Source organism: Lynx canadensis, chromosome D1 (assembly GCF_007474595.2).
Source record: "Lynx canadensis isolate LIC74 chromosome D1, mLynCan4.pri.v2, whole genome shotgun sequence".
Lineage (NCBI taxonomy): Eukaryota > Metazoa > Chordata > Mammalia > Carnivora > Felidae > Lynx > Lynx canadensis.
In genome coordinates, this window is record NC_044312.2 from 81,615,574 (window position 1) to 81,633,383 (window position 17,810).

The 17,810-nt window shown below is 35.0% G+C and overlaps 1 protein-coding gene across 1 annotated transcript in view; it reads left to right on the forward strand.

Annotated features, from left to right (window-relative positions):
• The window catches only part of ANO3 (anoctamin 3), a 279,115-nt gene that overhangs the window by 251,340 nt on the left and 9,965 nt on the right, over positions 1 to 17,810 (forward strand). The window contains exons 19-25 of the mRNA XM_032594840.1: positions 13 to 124; positions 879 to 936; positions 6,340 to 6,437; positions 9,039 to 9,172; positions 10,066 to 10,218; positions 13,425 to 13,572; positions 17,640 to 17,720. Of these exons, the coding sequence (XP_032450731.1) occupies positions 13 to 124; positions 879 to 936; positions 6,340 to 6,437; positions 9,039 to 9,172; positions 10,066 to 10,218; positions 13,425 to 13,572; positions 17,640 to 17,720 (784 nt within the window). The remainder of the gene's footprint in view (positions 1 to 12; positions 125 to 878; positions 937 to 6,339; positions 6,438 to 9,038; positions 9,173 to 10,065; positions 10,219 to 13,424; positions 13,573 to 17,639; positions 17,721 to 17,810) is intronic.

The following is a 17,810-nucleotide window of genomic DNA, read 5'->3' on the forward strand; positions in this document are numbered from 1 at the left end:
TTTTCCTTTTAGAATATCCTCGAACAGAATCTGAGTGGGAAAACAGCTTTGCTTTGAAGATGTTCCTTTTCCAGTTTGTTAATTTAAATAGTTCTATCTTCTATATTGCTTTCTTTTTGGGGAGGTAAGTCAACTTTATGCATGTTGTCTTTGCAGAGTGAAAAAGATTGCCAACCGTTCCATTGCCAGTTTGTTAACAAGGGTGACAAATTCTTGTCCCCTGCCTTAGAAAACTACTAGTCAGTCTTCACATATGTTTCAATCAAAAAACTTCATTCAAAGTACAGGACAGGTGCCACTACCAATTAAAGTTGGCATAAAAAATAAAACCTATGTGCCATGCTTGGGTTGAATGATGATTATCCAATCATCAGTGATGGTTTTGTTAAATACGAAAATGATTTTTGTATAACCCTAGGTTATAGTTCCTTAGTGTGGAAACTTCTACCTATCACGATGACATTTTTTTCCCCTGTCTTTGCTGCACAATATGAAAAAGAAGTGTATTAAACTATGCTCAACACTCCAGCCGGTACTGAAGCTAGAACCATTTTAAACTAAACAACTCAGCACATTACATTAATGTTCATTAGCTAGGTGCACAGAACATTAAAGATCTACAGGTGAAAGTGGAAAATTTCCTTTGGCTGGTTTGTCTGTACTTTCTCACCGCACTGGCATGGCATTCACACACCACGTTTTTTTTTCCTTTTTAAGTCAGGTACTTTGATGTGTAAGCATGGTCTAAGTCAGCAGTTCGGGGACAAGATGCCCCAGTGAACCTTGATGTCTACCTACACATGCACTTGTTGTGATGCATTAGATGTTCTTCAGTCAACCCCACATAAATGCTAATGAATTAAAATGCCTTTTTACAGATTTGTAGGCCACCCAGGAAATTACAATAAACTTTTTAACCGGTGGAGACTGGAGGAAGTAAGTAACCTTGTAAGGGTGCGTGTGGGCCTGGGCGTGGATATGGGTCAATGATCATAGAAGGGGAGTGGGTGGGAAGAGAGACACAGAGAAGTTGGGTACACAGAATTTCAGACATGCTGAAGATGCGTTACTGGTAGAGAGTTCTTAAGGGTTCAGAAATGAAGGAACTACATCTTCCCAAAAGAAGGGTGTGAACTTAAAGGTTAAGCCCTAAAATCCTGACCTCAGCTGTTTAATTTTCTGTCAAATCCATTTCTTCATTCACAAAGCCCAGAATTTTAGCTCCAGGGATTTTTCACTTTGGGGGAATTATTATAATCTATTCCATGGGTGTTTGAACTTTTAAATATGTTAGGTTTCCTTTCAAGCAGGGAAACTTCATCCAAAAGAAATCTTACTTGAAACACCAATCTATAATTATATAGATGTGTGTCTTCTAAGTCTCATAGTTTTGTGTTGATTTATAATATGTATGTTATAGAAACAAAAGGTCTAGTATTGGTAGATCACAGGGTTAAACACTCTATATATTGTCACTGAGACTGACAAATTGTCTTCCAAAATGCCAGTCCCTATAGCGTATGAGCCTGCTGCCTCAGACTTTAGCCAACAGAAACATTTTAATTTTTACCAATATAACATCTAAAAGATATCTCCTTTTGATTTCAGCTCCTTTAATTACGAGTAAAATGGGGAATATTTTTCATACGTTTGTTGGATAGTTTATATTTCTGTGTGTATGCGCTATTCTTGCTCATTTCCACTAGACTATTTTTCTCTGTCCTAATAATTTATAGACTAATAGGCTCTCATCTTTCAAATTTGCTGAAGATATGTTTCTCATTTTCTTGTATATCTTAATTTTGTTTTGATGCATTTTTTTAAAAACTGTAGAACATTTTTCAACTAAAATATCATTGCTGTTAATGACTTTGGGCATTTATATCATGCCAAATAATGTGTTTTTCATTCTAGAAATTAAAAAAGAAAAAGCCTCACACTTGTACTTTTCACTAATGTTGTTTTTTAAAATATTAACATCTTTGTTGCATTGGAAGTTTATTTCTGTGTAAAGAATAATCAAGATTTCCCCCCACCCCAGTTAGCAGTCACATTTTTAAGTAATAATACATTTTTTCATCACTCACCAAAATAAGATTTCAGGACTTATTATATTCTCCATCTTGAAATCATGTCTATTTCTGAGCTCTGTTCTGTCTCATTGGTCATATGGTTTATTGCTTCTCTAGTTCAAAATTGTTTTAATTATCCTAATATAAAATCCAATTTAATATATGGTAGTATTACTAGGAGGTCATAATTTACAGAGAGGCTAACAAAGGATTCCCCGAGAAAACAGATACTTCCAGTCTCTATATAAAAATTTCTCCAAAACTCAGGGGAGTCGTCATTGATATTGTCTCCCTAGAGCCTTCTAGTTGATTGGAATATATGGAGAAAACCTAAAACTTCCTGAGAACAACATGCTTTACATCAAAGAAAACTGGCTCAAATGCTAACCTTGCTACTTATTAATTCTTTGCCCTTAATTTAATCGCTCTGAATATCTGTCTCCTCATCTGTAAACTGGCAGTAGTAATACTTAGGTTGCAAAGTTGTTTATAGATAAGAGGCAATTTGCATAACACACTTAGCACAAGCCCTGGTCTTTGGAAGGCACTCTGATTGTAGCTGATAGTTATCAATGCTCTGTCTCCACAGCCACCTGGGTATTATCCTCTCAGGCGAAGACAGATGAAGGCTTTCCATAACTCCAGGCCTCCAGGAAGTCCCCACATCAAACTTGCAGTTTTCACTCATAGCCCAGATTATCCTATATCTGCTAAGAGGCTTTCATCTACCCAGTTTGGGACCCAAGGCTTACTTTTTACCAGGAGTGATCAACTGGATTTAGCAAAGGGCAGTGTGGGGAACCGAGTGGTACAGGCAGGTAGATCTGCATATTGATGCCATTTTAGGAACTTCTGTCACCAATAATTTTGTTCAATTGGGTACTTTTACTCTTAAATGTAAAATTATTGGAAGTCATGGTTCTTCTTTGGGAATCCCAGAGAAACAATCCCAATACTGGTGTCAAGAAAAATGTTTCATAACCATTGTAGACATTTTCCACAATATATATGGATGGCCGTATTTTCCAACAAATTATTATTTATTTTGAAAAAAATCAGTGAAATTAAAAATGTGAATTTGTAATAGACCCTAGAAATTCTAGAACTATACACATAAATCTACTTAATGGAAGATAAAAATTGACTCTCTGAATTCAATCATACCACAAGCATTTATTGACACATACTCTATTCCAGCACCCTACTGGGTAATATGGGGTATACAAATGAAGACGTCCTTTTCCTTTCTTGATGATGTTAATAGTTTTGAAGAAAAGAATATAGCCGTGTTACATAACAAGTATTTTGTCTTTGGAGTCTGACGATCTACATTCTAATTCAGTCCCACCCAAATGCATGATTTTAGTATCTCTAAGTCTCAGGTTTTTCTTTTGTAAATTGTGATAAGAATAACTATCTCAGTAGTATTGGTGATAGGAGGATAAAACTGGATCATGCATGTAAAATCCCTGGTACAAATAGTGGTAGCTATTATAAACAAAAGTACCTCGGTTTTATTTAAAACATTTATGAATTGGCTATACTAACCTTTCTTCATACTATGCTGTATAATATCTCACATAAACATGTTATGTAAATCTGGGGCGCCTGGGTGGCTCAGTTGGTTAAGCGTCCGACTTCGGCTCAGGTCATGATCTCGCAGTCCGTGAGTTCGAGCCCCGCGTCGGGCTCTGTGCTGACAGCTCAGAGAACCTGGAACCTGTTTCAGATTCTGTGTCTCCCTCTCTCTCTGACCCTCCCCCGTTCATGCTCTGTCTCTCTCTGTCTCAAAAATAAATAAACGTTTAAAAAAAATTTAAATCATGTTATGTAAATCTATATAAAACGTTAATAATGGCTCATATTTAATGAGTGCTTGCTATATGCCAGCACATTCCAGCAATTGTCCCTAACTGTTCTAGATGTATTAATGCATAAATTCTATTATTATACTCATCTTACAGAAAAGGAAATAGAAATTGATACAAGTTCTGTAATTTGCCTACAATTATAGAAACCTACTTCCAAATTGATGAAGTCATCAGTTTGATGCAACCAACCTAGCATCAGAGTCTGCGCTTTGAACATTGTGCTTTCCAGCCACCATTGGGATAACACAGAAGCACAATCAAAAACATAAAGGCAATTGATTTGGAAAAGAGATGGCTGAATGATTGCTGACTCACACATGTAAATTGGATTTAGAGTAAACATACTTCATGTGAAAGGAACACGGGTATCAGAATCTGATAGTCCTGTCTGTCACCTAGCTTTATCATCTACAAACTGAAGATACCAACACCCATCTTATGAGGTTCTCAGGAGGAGCAAATGAGAAACATATGTTAAGGCCCCCAGCTCTGGGCTGTCCACATTCGTACGATTTTTTGGGGGGAGGGAGGTGCAAAGGGAATGAAAGCCTGGGTCTCCTGCATGCTCATTTATGCTCTTTTAGTCATTCAAAGTATAGGCTCTCTTACCAATTGAATTTTAGAGTTGAAGGACTATATTTCTCCAGAGGGAACCATTATATGAGAGGGGCAGACCCACAAAAACTATTTCTGCCCTATAAACCACAAAGTCATAAAGGCTCAATTTTAACAAAATTAAAAATGGCCTGTCATCCAGGCCACTTTGGCCTATGACTATGGAGAGTGAGCCAATCACATGGTTCTATAATGGTCTTTGTTTTCCCTTTCCACATAATAATATGCTCTGGTATTCAAGGCAACAAACACACTTGGTAAATAGAATTCATCTTTAATGTTATGTACAAGAGTAGAGGATTAGGGTGCAACAGACCAAGGCGTTCAGTTCCATTACCAACAGTCTACACTATATGACCTTGTACAAGTTAATTTACATCTTTGAGTCTATTAAAAAAAAAAAAGTTTCCGCTTGCAACTGGGGTCTATGCCTGCCTCTGTAGCTTAGTAATTATTCTGTTTCAGACATTGTACGGAACCCATTTATCATATATATGTGGGAGAACTAGGGGGTCCTAAATTAATCCTAGAAAGAAAGGGCAGGCTTACATGGGAGAATTGAGACTTCTCCACACAGTAAAAATTACCGCTGGCAAGCCCTCTCTCTGGCTCAGTTTAGGGAGTTTTAAATTACTGGGCTGGAACCAGAAAACCAGGCTCTTCGTGTCCTAATTATCTGTTCCCTTTGAAGTCCCACTGGTACCAATTTGATAGAAATAGAAACTGTGGATCAAAGCTATAGTGACTATTGTTCTTATGAGCAGGACAGGAACCCATTTCTAAAGAAACAGACCCACGCTTTCCTACCCAAGTGTCTTCTACAGTGCAAAGTTTTCAAGCAAAACACATTAGTTGCAATGTTCATTGCAATCACATTTTTGTTTGTGGGGGTTTCTAATGCTACCCTTTATTGCATATCTGAAAAAGCAGAGAGCCGCAGAGAAGGCAAAACTGGGTCATACTGACAAGCCATTCTGTGGCATGCTTTTATCACTAAAAAATACATTCGAGGTAGATATTCCCTCTTCAGGATATAGAGCAACTGCTACCAACCTTGAGAGTGGGCTAGACTGAATGACTCACTTCAGAAAAGAATAGGGAAAGGGCAAAATGAGTAACTTTACAGTAGAAATACCTGGCAAACACTGTATCAACCAAGTGATGAAGATTAATGTCACTAGTGATGTTGTATGGAGAGCATGTAGCTTCTGATAGAATGTGATGAAAATGGTACTTTATGTTTGTGATCTCCTTCCATCCTCAAAACACATAAGCCCAGGTTAAACACATGAAAACATCAGAGAATGTTGGTTTCTCAGCTTTGACAAATATACCCTGGTGATATATAAGGGGCAATGGAGGACTGAAGTGCGTACGGGCATTCTCTGTACTATCTTTGCAAATTTTCTACATTTAAAATTATTGTAAGACAGAAAGTTTATTCTAACTTACACATTTTTCTATCTCCTGATTGTTAATAGATATATAGTATTCATAGCAATCATTAAATAGGATCATGCCTAATACAGACCTTGGCAGATAGTAAGTGCTCATTAAAAGTTTGACTTCTTGTTATTGCTGTTACAACTTTGATCACTATTCTTCTCTAATTACTGAAAACATCCCTATCAGGTGCCTTATACATGTTCTGTCTTCCTTGTTTTTATTTTCTTTATGCACTGAGATAGTGCTGCCTGGTTTTAGAATTTGCTGTACAGTTTGAGGGTGGGGATGTGTAACCAACTGAGAAGAGCAAAATCATAGTTGTTGTTCTGTTTCAGTGTCATCCCAGTGGCTGTTTGATAGACCTCTGCCTCCAGATGGGAGTGATCATGTTTTTGAAGCAAATATGGAACAACTTCATGGAACTAGGATACCCGTGAGCACTTTATTTTTTAAACTTGCCTTATTTAAACTTGCCTTATTGGGGCCAGGTAACCAGACAGATGAAGGTTCAGTTCCCTCCCTGCTGCTCGCCAAATGTGTGACCATGTGTGAGTTAGTTAACTTTTCTGAGCCTCAGTTTTCACATCTCAAGAGGGTATCAATGGCTGTATGTGCCTTGAGAACACTGGTAAGGAGTAAAGGAAATAGTGTATGTCAAGTACCCAGTACTCTGTTCAACATATTAAGATGCTTTTTGCTATTTTTAAAGCACTATTGACAGTACAGGTTCTTAAGGATAAAAATAACTTTCTGGTTTCTTCTGGCTACCAAAAGACCAAGGCAGATGTTGTTTAACAAAGAGAACCTCTGTTCATGCTCCTTGATCAAGAAAAAATAAAACAAAGATACAATTTTGGATAGGGAGGACTTGTACTCTTTATTACACCAAAAAAAAAAAGTCATTAGAATAGGATTGATTGTGAAAACAACTATATATATATATATATATATATATATATATATATATATAGTATTCTGTTTTGTCTCTTTAGATAGGGTTTAACTATCTGTGAAATGCTGACATGTTGAATGCCTACTTTTATATCATATAAAATAATATTACTCTTCCAAATACACTGGAATACAGTGTATGTAAAACAATGTCATATGGAAGCTGTAAGGCCTAATCAAGGTTAAAAACATGACTATTTTGAGGAATTTCTTGACCATAGAAGGACTAGTTAACTGATGATATAAATAGCTTAGGTTTAGTCATCAAATTATCCCATCATTCTTTTTCCTTGTTGGCTTACAAATGGTATCAGGACATTTCAGAGCAGAGACCTTAGGACTGGAGAAGTGATATCAACCCTGAAATCTGCCATGAGACATTATGTGACATATTAGGCAGTTAGAGCATGGTCTATGAAATGTCTGAGACCTGGTTCAAATACTTTCTCTGCCTCTTGCTAAAGATGCTTATAATTTACTTCACCTCTCTCTGAGATTATTTTTTTTTATAAAATAAGGGATTTGTAGAGATTGCATGAGATACCCAGTGGTCTTTAACCTTAATAAACAACTGAGCCTTTTTGTGAAGAGATCCTCAATATTCCAAAGGGATGAAAATGAATCTCTTGTAAATGAAGAGAGCATAGGGATGTAGGGATAGAAGATTGGGTAGCCCACCCCATCATTCGTATCCCTTCCTATCCTTGATTCATCTCTTTGAGACGTAGGGTTTGGGAATGTCATTTGAAAATAGCTGAGGAGATTAGGGAGCAAGTGCCTACCACAAGATCTGATGTGTTGTGAAATAAATAGCTGTATAAGCACCATCAAGATGGTATAGTAGTCATTATCTTATTTAGAATGGCTATTGTTATCATTTTCTGTGTACTTCTGTACATATCACACACTTTGGATAGCACATTTTCACGATGGCTTTGCCCAAGTGGTCAGCCTGGATTGTGTATATCAAATCCCAAATGTACAATGATAAGGGGCATTCTGTTGGTGTTCTTTCAAATCCAGCAGGAGTGAACCAGTCACTGAACAGTAATTTTGAAAATTTGATAACATGGTTCTCTTTTTTAAAGTAAAATCTTAAGCAGACCGAAGAAAATAAAACTGAACCAACCAGGCCTGCCTCAATCCCAACACCCAGCCCCTTTTCCATCTTCATGAGGTCCCAGAGGCAACTTCCATGGGACATACACTGAAGAACTACCTGACTTTTGGATCAATGGTTGTTTTTTTCAACACCCACTGAGTATAGATATGTAATTAATTATATGTGAGAGTTGAGGTACTATTCACTGAATCCTGTAGGATTCACTTCATTCTAGAGGTAATTGTCATATAACCTTTGAAATAATTAATTGCCCAGATGTCCCCGCTATATGCATACTGGGATATTTCTGTGCCATGTAATTTCAAGATTGCCCCTACGCTAGGGAAATACTGTTGTTAATTCCTTTCCAAGTCTTTTAAATGGACTGAGACACAGATCCATTGCCTGTAAATTATTGTTCACTATATTAACAGAATGTAATTGTTAATACTCAAACCCTTCACATTCATAAACTCAGAGGTGAATAGACTTACTAATACATTGCAAGATAGGGACTAGAACCTATATCTCTTGAAACCTTAACTAGGACTCAGTTATTCAATGTGAAACATGACTTTACTTGTGTTTCAAGAGCACAGCTCAGCTGATTTTGGGTTATGAGCAATGAAGAGCTCAGATCCAATCAAATAGGCAACATAGAAGTTTAAGTATTTATATGGGTTGGAGTGGAGGAAGGAATCAGAAATGGGTATTTATCTAATAAGTATCAGGAAGCACCTAAGTGTAATGGGAGGAATTAAATCCCGGATACATATGTAGACATTTAGAAGATCTAGGAAGGCTGAGACCTATTCTCTCATCTTAAACTTGGAAGTCGAGACCGTGCAAATATCTCTAATTCCCAGAAATGCGTAGTGTACTCCCAGAGTAGTGATATTTGTCTTTTCTTAATGCACTACAAATTGTTTACTACATACTTACCTAAGAGCTCAAAAGTCCTTTGTCTGTTCTGTGATATAGGTTGATCCAGAACTGGTGGTCACGACATAAAATCAAGCGAGGAGTACAAGATGCTTCCATACCTCAGTGGGAAAATGATTGGAATCTGCAGCCCATGAATATTCATGGACTTATGGATGAGTATTTAGAAATGGGTAAGGAAAGAAACTTCTACACAGCTCTTTGGCTTTCTTGATACTCTTTTGTTCCTTCACACAGGCTTTGGTTTAAGAGAGAAAACCATCTCTGTCCTTTCCAACCCCAGGCATTCTAAAATACATCTGTACCTTTATCTCAACATAACTAGAGAAGAGATTAAAACATTGTCCTTGGAAGGCTCACAGATTCTGTCCTCTGTTAGCTGTAACATTTGACCAAAATGAAGAGTTTTCTCATAGTAGAATACCTAGCTTTAGTGCAGGTATTTAAAAGGAACAAAATAAAGCAGAATCCATTCCTGTGTCAATAACATACCATCCTGCCAGGATAAAGCAATAATTATTTCGTACAATAACCTTTGCACAGACCTGGTATGAGTTCGATTGAGAAACCCACTTATTTATATTAAGAAAATAAGGATCCCCACTCCAGCTGTTAAAATCTTTGTGTATTGTCTTGACATTTACTTTTGCTCTGGACTTTACTTTTTCTCATCTATTAAAAAAAAAAAAAAGACAAGATTAGGTCTCTTGGGTCCCTTCTAGAGCTAAGCATTTTTCTTCAAGCCCTCCTCTGACTTTTTTTTTTTTATTCACTCTTTCTTCATGCTGCATGGCCTAGGGGTGGAAAGCACATAAACTTTCAATCCATTGAGATCAGAGTTTAAGTGCAGGTTTTAGGATTTTTAGCTATCTACCGTTTTGCAAGCTTACTTAACATGTATGAGCTATAATTTTCTTAGCCGCAAAATATGATGAGCATATTTACCTTGTAGGGATTTTGAAAGGATGAAAGGCAATTTATGTAAAGTACCTAATATGGCACAAGGAAAGCACTCAAGAAATGATATTGTTTGTATTACTAATTTTGTAATGCTCTCCCTTTACAGTTTTGCAGTTTGGTTTTACCACAATCTTTGTTGCGGCTTTTCCTCTGGCCCCTCTTTTGGCCTTATTAAACAATATCATTGAGATCAGGCTGGATGCCTACAAATTTGTCACCCAGTGGCGGAGGCCTCTGCCGGCTCGAGCAACTGACATAGGTAAGATTCAGGAATTAAATGGTTCTTGCATTGCTAAGGCCATCAGGTGCCTTGAGCTTAGCACCGTGTGGGTTTCTATTGTTGGGGTTCCCTTCCAACTATAACAAAAACTGAACAATTTTGGTTAACAAAATAATGAAATGAACACTAACTTACTTGGGAGTATGTTTATACTAAATATGCTATTTCATGAACTTGTTTGTAACTAAAAATGATCTCATATACACATTTCCATGTTAATAAAAATTGCTTTGCTTCATTTTTTATAATTCCTGCACCAATTTCTATTACATGTTGTGTGACATTTCTAAAACCTCATTCCCTTAAATAGAGATGTTTAGATTGCTTCAGTTTTTCCTATTATAAACAACACTGAGGTGAACATACATCTTCATACATACTTTGGCTGATTATTTCCTCAAGATACATTTCTAGAGTGGAAATCCTATGTCAAAGAGGGTATACATTAGTTTTTTTTTTTTTGACATTTAGCATAATGCCCTCCATCCATTTAAAATTTTAATAATTTCTCAACATGTTCTCTAGAAATATTGTGACAATTGATACTCCTACCAGGTATAAGAATGGTTCTTTTTTTTACTGTTGTTCATCCTCACAAATCTGAGGAAGAAAACCATGTGATCTTGTTATGTTTCCCCACATTTTTATAACTACGAGATTAAATACATTTGTATTTCTTCTTTACTGTGTATGAAGTTTGTCTATTATATTTGATTTGGTAATCTTTATCTCCATGTTCACAATATTAACCTTTGATATATAGGTTGCAAACATTTTCAAATGCTGCTTTTTAACTTTTCACTCTATCATGAATAAGTTTTTAAAGTGTGTATATTATCACATTGATATATCTCTCTTCTAGTTATTATTTCTGGCATTCTTAGAAAGTCCTTTAGAACTCCCAATTTTTCACCATGCATTTTTTTTTCACCATGTATTTTAGATATGTGTATGTTATTTGGTTATCTGTTAGCCCTTTGTGGTTTTATTTAAATTGTTGATCTAATTGGAATTTGTTAATAAAGGCGTTGAAATTGGTATCCAGCTTTTTTTTTTCCTAAAGAGTAGCAAATTTTCCCAAAACCATTTATCGAATACTTCATCTTTCCTAGCTTGTTTGAATTATCTCTATATACTAAATTCTATATAAACTTAGGTATATTTCTAGAATCTCCATTTGTCCCTTTATCTGACTACTTATTTTTGGCATACTGTTTTAATAAACTGTGATTTTGTAATAGAAATTCTAAGTATATGAAAAAGCAAATTCATACTTTTCCTTCTCCTTTTCGGGAATTTTCTGGCTAATATTGCAAAGTTATCTTTTTGGTTAATTATATATATATATATATATATATATATATATATACATAATTATATATATGTACATATATATGTAGATATACTCCACAGCCAACAAAGTTTATTTCAAATATACTACTAACCTGCAGAGAATGCTATTCAACTTGAGTTCCCATTTTTTAAAACAACTAAAATTATTACTATTATTTAAATATATTTATTATTTCATTATTAAAGTAATATGAGCACATTAAAGAAAATCTGGAAAATAAATCAAAAAAGAAAAATCAAACCCCATTCCAGGCTTAATTAGTGTTTATTGTACTTTCCAATGCAAAATTTATTACTTTGTTAACTGTTGTAGGTTGTCTTGCTCAAACCAGACAACAAAAGGTATAAAAATAGTTAATATTCATCTTCCCTCTTTGCCTGTCCCTTCTACCTCAGGGCGTGAGTGATATCAGCTAGGCATTACACTTTGTCAGTGTTTTTCTTGCTCGTACAAATATACAAAAAATTGTACACTTATGGATTCTGTATTTTTTTTTTCATGAATATCCTCTAGCTCAAAACATATTGGTGTCATTCATTTTAATAGTGTAATAATACTCATAATAGATGTATGATAAGTTGTATAGTCATTTACTTAGTTGTCCCAAGCAGGGAATAAACATTCATAAATATAACTATGAATAAATATAGGTGTAAATATAGACACATAGATATTATATATATTGTCTATCACATATCCATAGATGTGTAAGAACAGTGTAACTCTGTAGTACAGATCCCCAAAATAAGGCCTACCAGATTAAAATGTATTCACATTTTAATTTTAAAAGATATCAGATTAATCACCACAAATACTGTAACAAGTCCTACTTCAAACAATTACTTTCAAAAGGGTTTCTGTTCCCACAGTCCCTCAATAGCAGTGGATGGTAAGAGACTCAAATCTCCTACAATCTGATAGATTAAAAAAAAAATCTTATTTTTTTGAAAGGTGTTTCTCTGAAATGCTAATTTTCAACTAGTGATTGATTATTTTCATTTCCATAGCAATTACTCATTGGTATTCTTGGCCCATTTTTCTCTTGGGTAGTTTGCCTTATTAAAATTGTAGGACATTTTTGTGTATTCTGTATAATAACCCTTTGTTTTTTGTGAAGCAAACATATTCTCTCTGGCGATTGTTTTCTTTTCACTGAATATTGTTACTTTTGTAAAACTATATGTTAAATTTTGATGTATTCAAATGTTTTAATGGATTCTGATTCCTTGTCTCATGATTTTTTATGTCATGGAATTTTTATTTTTATTTTTTTCATTACAACTCAATATAATGAAACATAAAGATTTTGAAAAACAAAGAAAAGGGATGAGGGTTGGATACAGTTGCCATCCTATCTAATTACCTTTAGCACTTTTGAGTATTTCCTTCCAGGACTTTTTTCTTTTTTTTTTTTATCAATACTTTTAAAACAATGTTTAATCCTGTTTCAAATATCACTTTTGACTATAATCAATATTATATAGATACTGTATACAATTTTAAAAGCTTTTTTGTGTGTCTTTATACCAGATTGGGAAAGTCCTGGGTCTTGACGCAAAACTAGTTTTGCACTTTTACTTTAAAAAGGTACTTGAAACAATTCCTAATGATATTTTAATTTTCAGATCTCTCTAGGTAAGGTTTACCTTCCCTCTGTGGAAAAGTATTCAGTAGATTCCAATCTGTACTGAGATACTGTGCTAAGGAAGGAAACAATGAACAGACCTGGGGTCCCAAAATAAGTAAAACATTCTCTCCAAAGAAGACTCATTAGAGGGTTTTAATGTTTTTTTTAAATTTTATTTCCTATCTTTACTCTTTCTCCTACTAGGTATCTGGTATGGAATTCTTGAAGGAATTGGTATATTGGCTGTTATCACCAATGCGTTTGTAATTGCTATTACATCTGATTACATCCCACGTTTTGTCTATGAATACAAATATGGCCCCTGTGCAAGTCGTTTTGAATATGGTGAAAAGTAAGGTTGAAATTTACACATTTTTTCTTATATATTTTGTTTGTGATTGAAATGGGAACTCATTGGGAAGTTTTGTTCTGTGACCGTTAAGGTTAGTGTTTTTGATCATTGCACTTAAAGTGTGCTTATTGGATGAAATCAAGCGGGATAAAAAGGGCAACAGTGTTTTTTATGCAAAGATTGTGAAGTCTCTCTCTGTTTTTACTTGTAAATGCATCACTGGTATCGAAATGTTAAAAAACATTATAATGTATTTAGAAGTGGAAGAGACATTAGAAATCATGCAATGCCATCTTCTGACTATATAGATGGAAAAATTGGGCCCACACTGGTTAATCAAATTGCTACAGGGAATAAAGCTAGTTTGTAGGAGATACAGTGCATGAAGGAAATGTCAGCTACATGATGAGAGAGTTGTCAAAAGGAATTTATAGCTAGGGATTTTAAGGTGCAGAAAATATTGCCCTGGATCTGTGTCCTTTTTTTTTTTTTCCTTTGAAATTAAAATTTGAATCCATGCTTTAGAGCAGGGTTCCTCAACATCTGCACTATGGACATGTTAGACCAGATAGTTCTACTTGCAGGGATGGTGGGGGTGTTTCTGTGCATTGTAGAATATTTAGTAGAATCCTTGGCTTCTACCCAGTAGATACAAATAGCAACCTTCCTATTCCTCAAGTTGGGACAACCTAAAATTGTCTTCAGATATTGCAAAATGTCCCCTGAAGAACAAAATCACCCATTTTACAACCACTGTTTTAGGGGAAATGTGTTTTTCACATCTTTCCTTCTTGAAAGCAAGTATTAGGAAAGAATGTCAGAGAGCACTAGCCATGGGGAAGAGAAATGGGAGTTTCAGCTGCAGATTAGCCTTACAAGTGGAAGAAGTTATGGGAGATAAAGCAATGATAGGAGAAGCCACTTCAGTCCTACCTCAGGGGCAGGTTTGAGCATGCGTCTCATGTAGATGCAGGGCATGTGCCCCAAGATGCTGAGCTCTGGTTTACGATGAAATCAACCCTTAGCTCTACTGATGAACCGATGTTTTCTCAGAACACTGAGACACCTTTCTGAACATAAACATCTCAGTTTTTCAAAGAGAAGTAATAAAGACATAAAATCTTATTTTGTATTTTGGAGTCATGTCAAGGGACTTTAACTTAAAAGCAAACACCCTAGATTGAAATTCTTACTGCCTTTTACTAAAAGGCACAATCATCAATCTGGACCCTTAATAAAGAAGTAGTGTCTAAAGTAACATTTTATGAACTGTAAAAGACAATATAAATAAGCTACTTTTAGCATGAATAGTGAAAAGCCAAAAAAAGTTTTTCTTAATTTAAAATAGTCTAGAAGTGGATTTTAAGAGTTTATAATATGTAGGCATGTTTGGGAACCCTCTTCCTTAGACGTGTTGTTTGCTACTGTCTTTGCTTCCATCTAGTGGCAGGTGAAATGAAAGTGGTTGGTTATCTGCTGTGTATTCATTTCCAGTCCAGCCTTTCATGTAGATAGCACCAGACATCTCCATATTCAGTGACTAGATGTAGAATAACTTTAAGAAGAGATGTAGAGGGCTTATACACGGTTGAAACTGCACATTTCTAAGACCATCCTGTTATTTAATTTTTTCTAGGTATGCTTAGCAGCTAAGCTGGAGTAGATTCATTCAGATCAGAATTTTTCAGACCAAGATAGCAAAAGGACAAAATGGCAGTGGAGAGGAGGGTATTGGCAAGAGAGCGGTTAAAATGACAAATCATGGGGTCTGGGATGGACAGGCAAGGGAGTAAAACCAGTGCAGTCCTGTACTTCAGAATTCAGGGTTTACAATGAGATAGATGTACATTTGAATCCAGGTTTGAACGGCCGTTTGTTCTGGGCAGTGATTTTCAACATGTGTGTCCTTCAGAGTCCACAAGGCCGATATTGTTTTCATAATAATACTAAGATATTCTTAGTTTGTTTGCTATAATGACATTAGTACAGATGATACGAAAGCAATAGTGGATAAAATGCTCTTGTGGCTTTGCATAACTGAAGGCAGTGGTAACAAAAACAGCAATGACTGTATTCCTTTGTATAACCACCATTTTAGAAAATGCCAGTAAGAAAATTCAGAATGTCCTTGATGAAACAATAATTATTACATTTATTAAACCCCCGCCTTGAATAAATGTCTTTTCAGTATTCCATGTGACAAAATGCAAAGTGTGATAAAGCACTTCTCCTATATGCTAAAGTGTGGTGATGCTCGTCTCAGAGTAAACCACTTGCATGATTGTTGGATTTGCAAACTACACAAAATGCTCTTATTGTGATGTAATGATTTCCAGATAAACTATGATTATTAGACTGGCATATGTAGGAGACACTCTTCTAGAAAATGGACAAAACTAGCTTGTCACTTTAAGAAAAATAACTGACATATTTGTTGCCATTAATAAAGTTCAGGTTTTAAAGTGAAAATCAAAATTTTAGATAATTTTATCTACCACTACCTTGAAAGTTTGCCAGTACTTACAGATTTTTCTTGATAAAAATCAATGGTGATATTAACAAATACGCTTTTCGTAGTCTATAGTAAAAATATAACAATATTTGGAAGATCTGCATAATTCAAGAAACAAATATTTCCCAGATGACCCATATTTAAGGTTACAAAATTATGCATAGATAAAATATGACTTCAAAACACAAGATAGACCTGTGGATTTTAATGTAAAATCCATATAAAAAGTTTATTGATACTTTAAGACTCCACGTTGCAATTAAACTTTAAGAAATGGCACAGGTAGAACTTTGGTGTTGTATCCATGAAAACTATCAACAATTATTTGAAGTGCTATTAAAATATCCTTTGTTTCAACTACTTATCTATGTGAGGCCGGATTCTCTACTTACTCTTCAACTAAAACACCGTACTGCAATAGATTTAATGCAGAAACAGATGTGAGAATGTAGCTGTATTCCAGTAAGACAGACATCAAAGGATTTGCAAACATGTAAAACAATGTCATTCTTCTTACTATATTTTTTGGAACTTATCACTATTTTCCTTTAAAAATGTGCTGTTTATATCAATTTGTAATGAATTTGATAAATTATCTTAAATGAATTAATAGATAAATATTTTCTAAATTTATTTTAATTTATAATGTGTGAATAGCAATGCATACACATTCATGCAAAAAGGTTCTTGAGATCCTAGTAATTTTTTAAAAAATTTAAAGGTTAGCTGAGCTCAAAAATCTTGAGAATTATAGACTTGGAGGAAGTTAGTCTCTGTAAAACTTAGTTCTTTATATGATGGAATTGATAATGTACATGTTCTAAGGTTATTGTAAAACTTAACTCTGACTACAATTTAATACCTCACCATCAGGATAGGAATTTCTACTTGTTTTGTTCATTGTCAAATACCAATCATCTAGGAATTTTTCTAACAAATTATAGGTCCTCGATAAATATATGTTGAATAAGTTAAATCACAAATACACATGCTGTTCTATTGGCTGCTTAATTATAATTATAATTATAATTAATAATTAGCCAGATAGTGTGATTTGCATGTATAAAACATATATTTATAGAGTTTTAACACATAGGAAGTAATTAGCACAATGCTTAGTGCACAGTCAGCGCTTAATAAATGTAATCCAAATGAATGGGGAGAAACAGTGGAGGGGTGCCTGGGTGGTCAGTCCGTTAAGAGTTTGACTTTGACTCAGGTCATGATCTTGCGGTTTGTAAGTTTGAGCCCCGCGTCGGGTTCTGTGCTGACAGCTCAGAGCCTGGAGTCTGCTTTGTATTCTGTGTCTCGTCTTCTCTCTGCCCTTCCCATGCTCATGCTCTGTCTCACCCTGTCTCTCAATAATAAATAGATGTTAAAAAAAAAAATTTAAAAAAAAACAGTGGACAAGAGTTTGTCTCATTAACGTAAACGTACATAATAATGGAAGTTAGAGGATTAATAGGACTTATTGAATCCTGTCATGTGTAATGAAAGAATTGGACCAGAAATGTATAGATCTCTGAATCATGTGATACTTTTCTTTTTTCCCCAGTTGTTTAAAGGGATATGTCAACAACAGCCTATCCTTCTTTGACCTGAGTGAGCTTGGTGTGGGAAAATCTGGTTATTGCAGGTACATACTTGTAAATTATAGCTATCTTTTCTTCTTGCTTTTATCATTCCATCTCCTCCCTCTACATGCTAATAAGCCCATTTCAGCTGT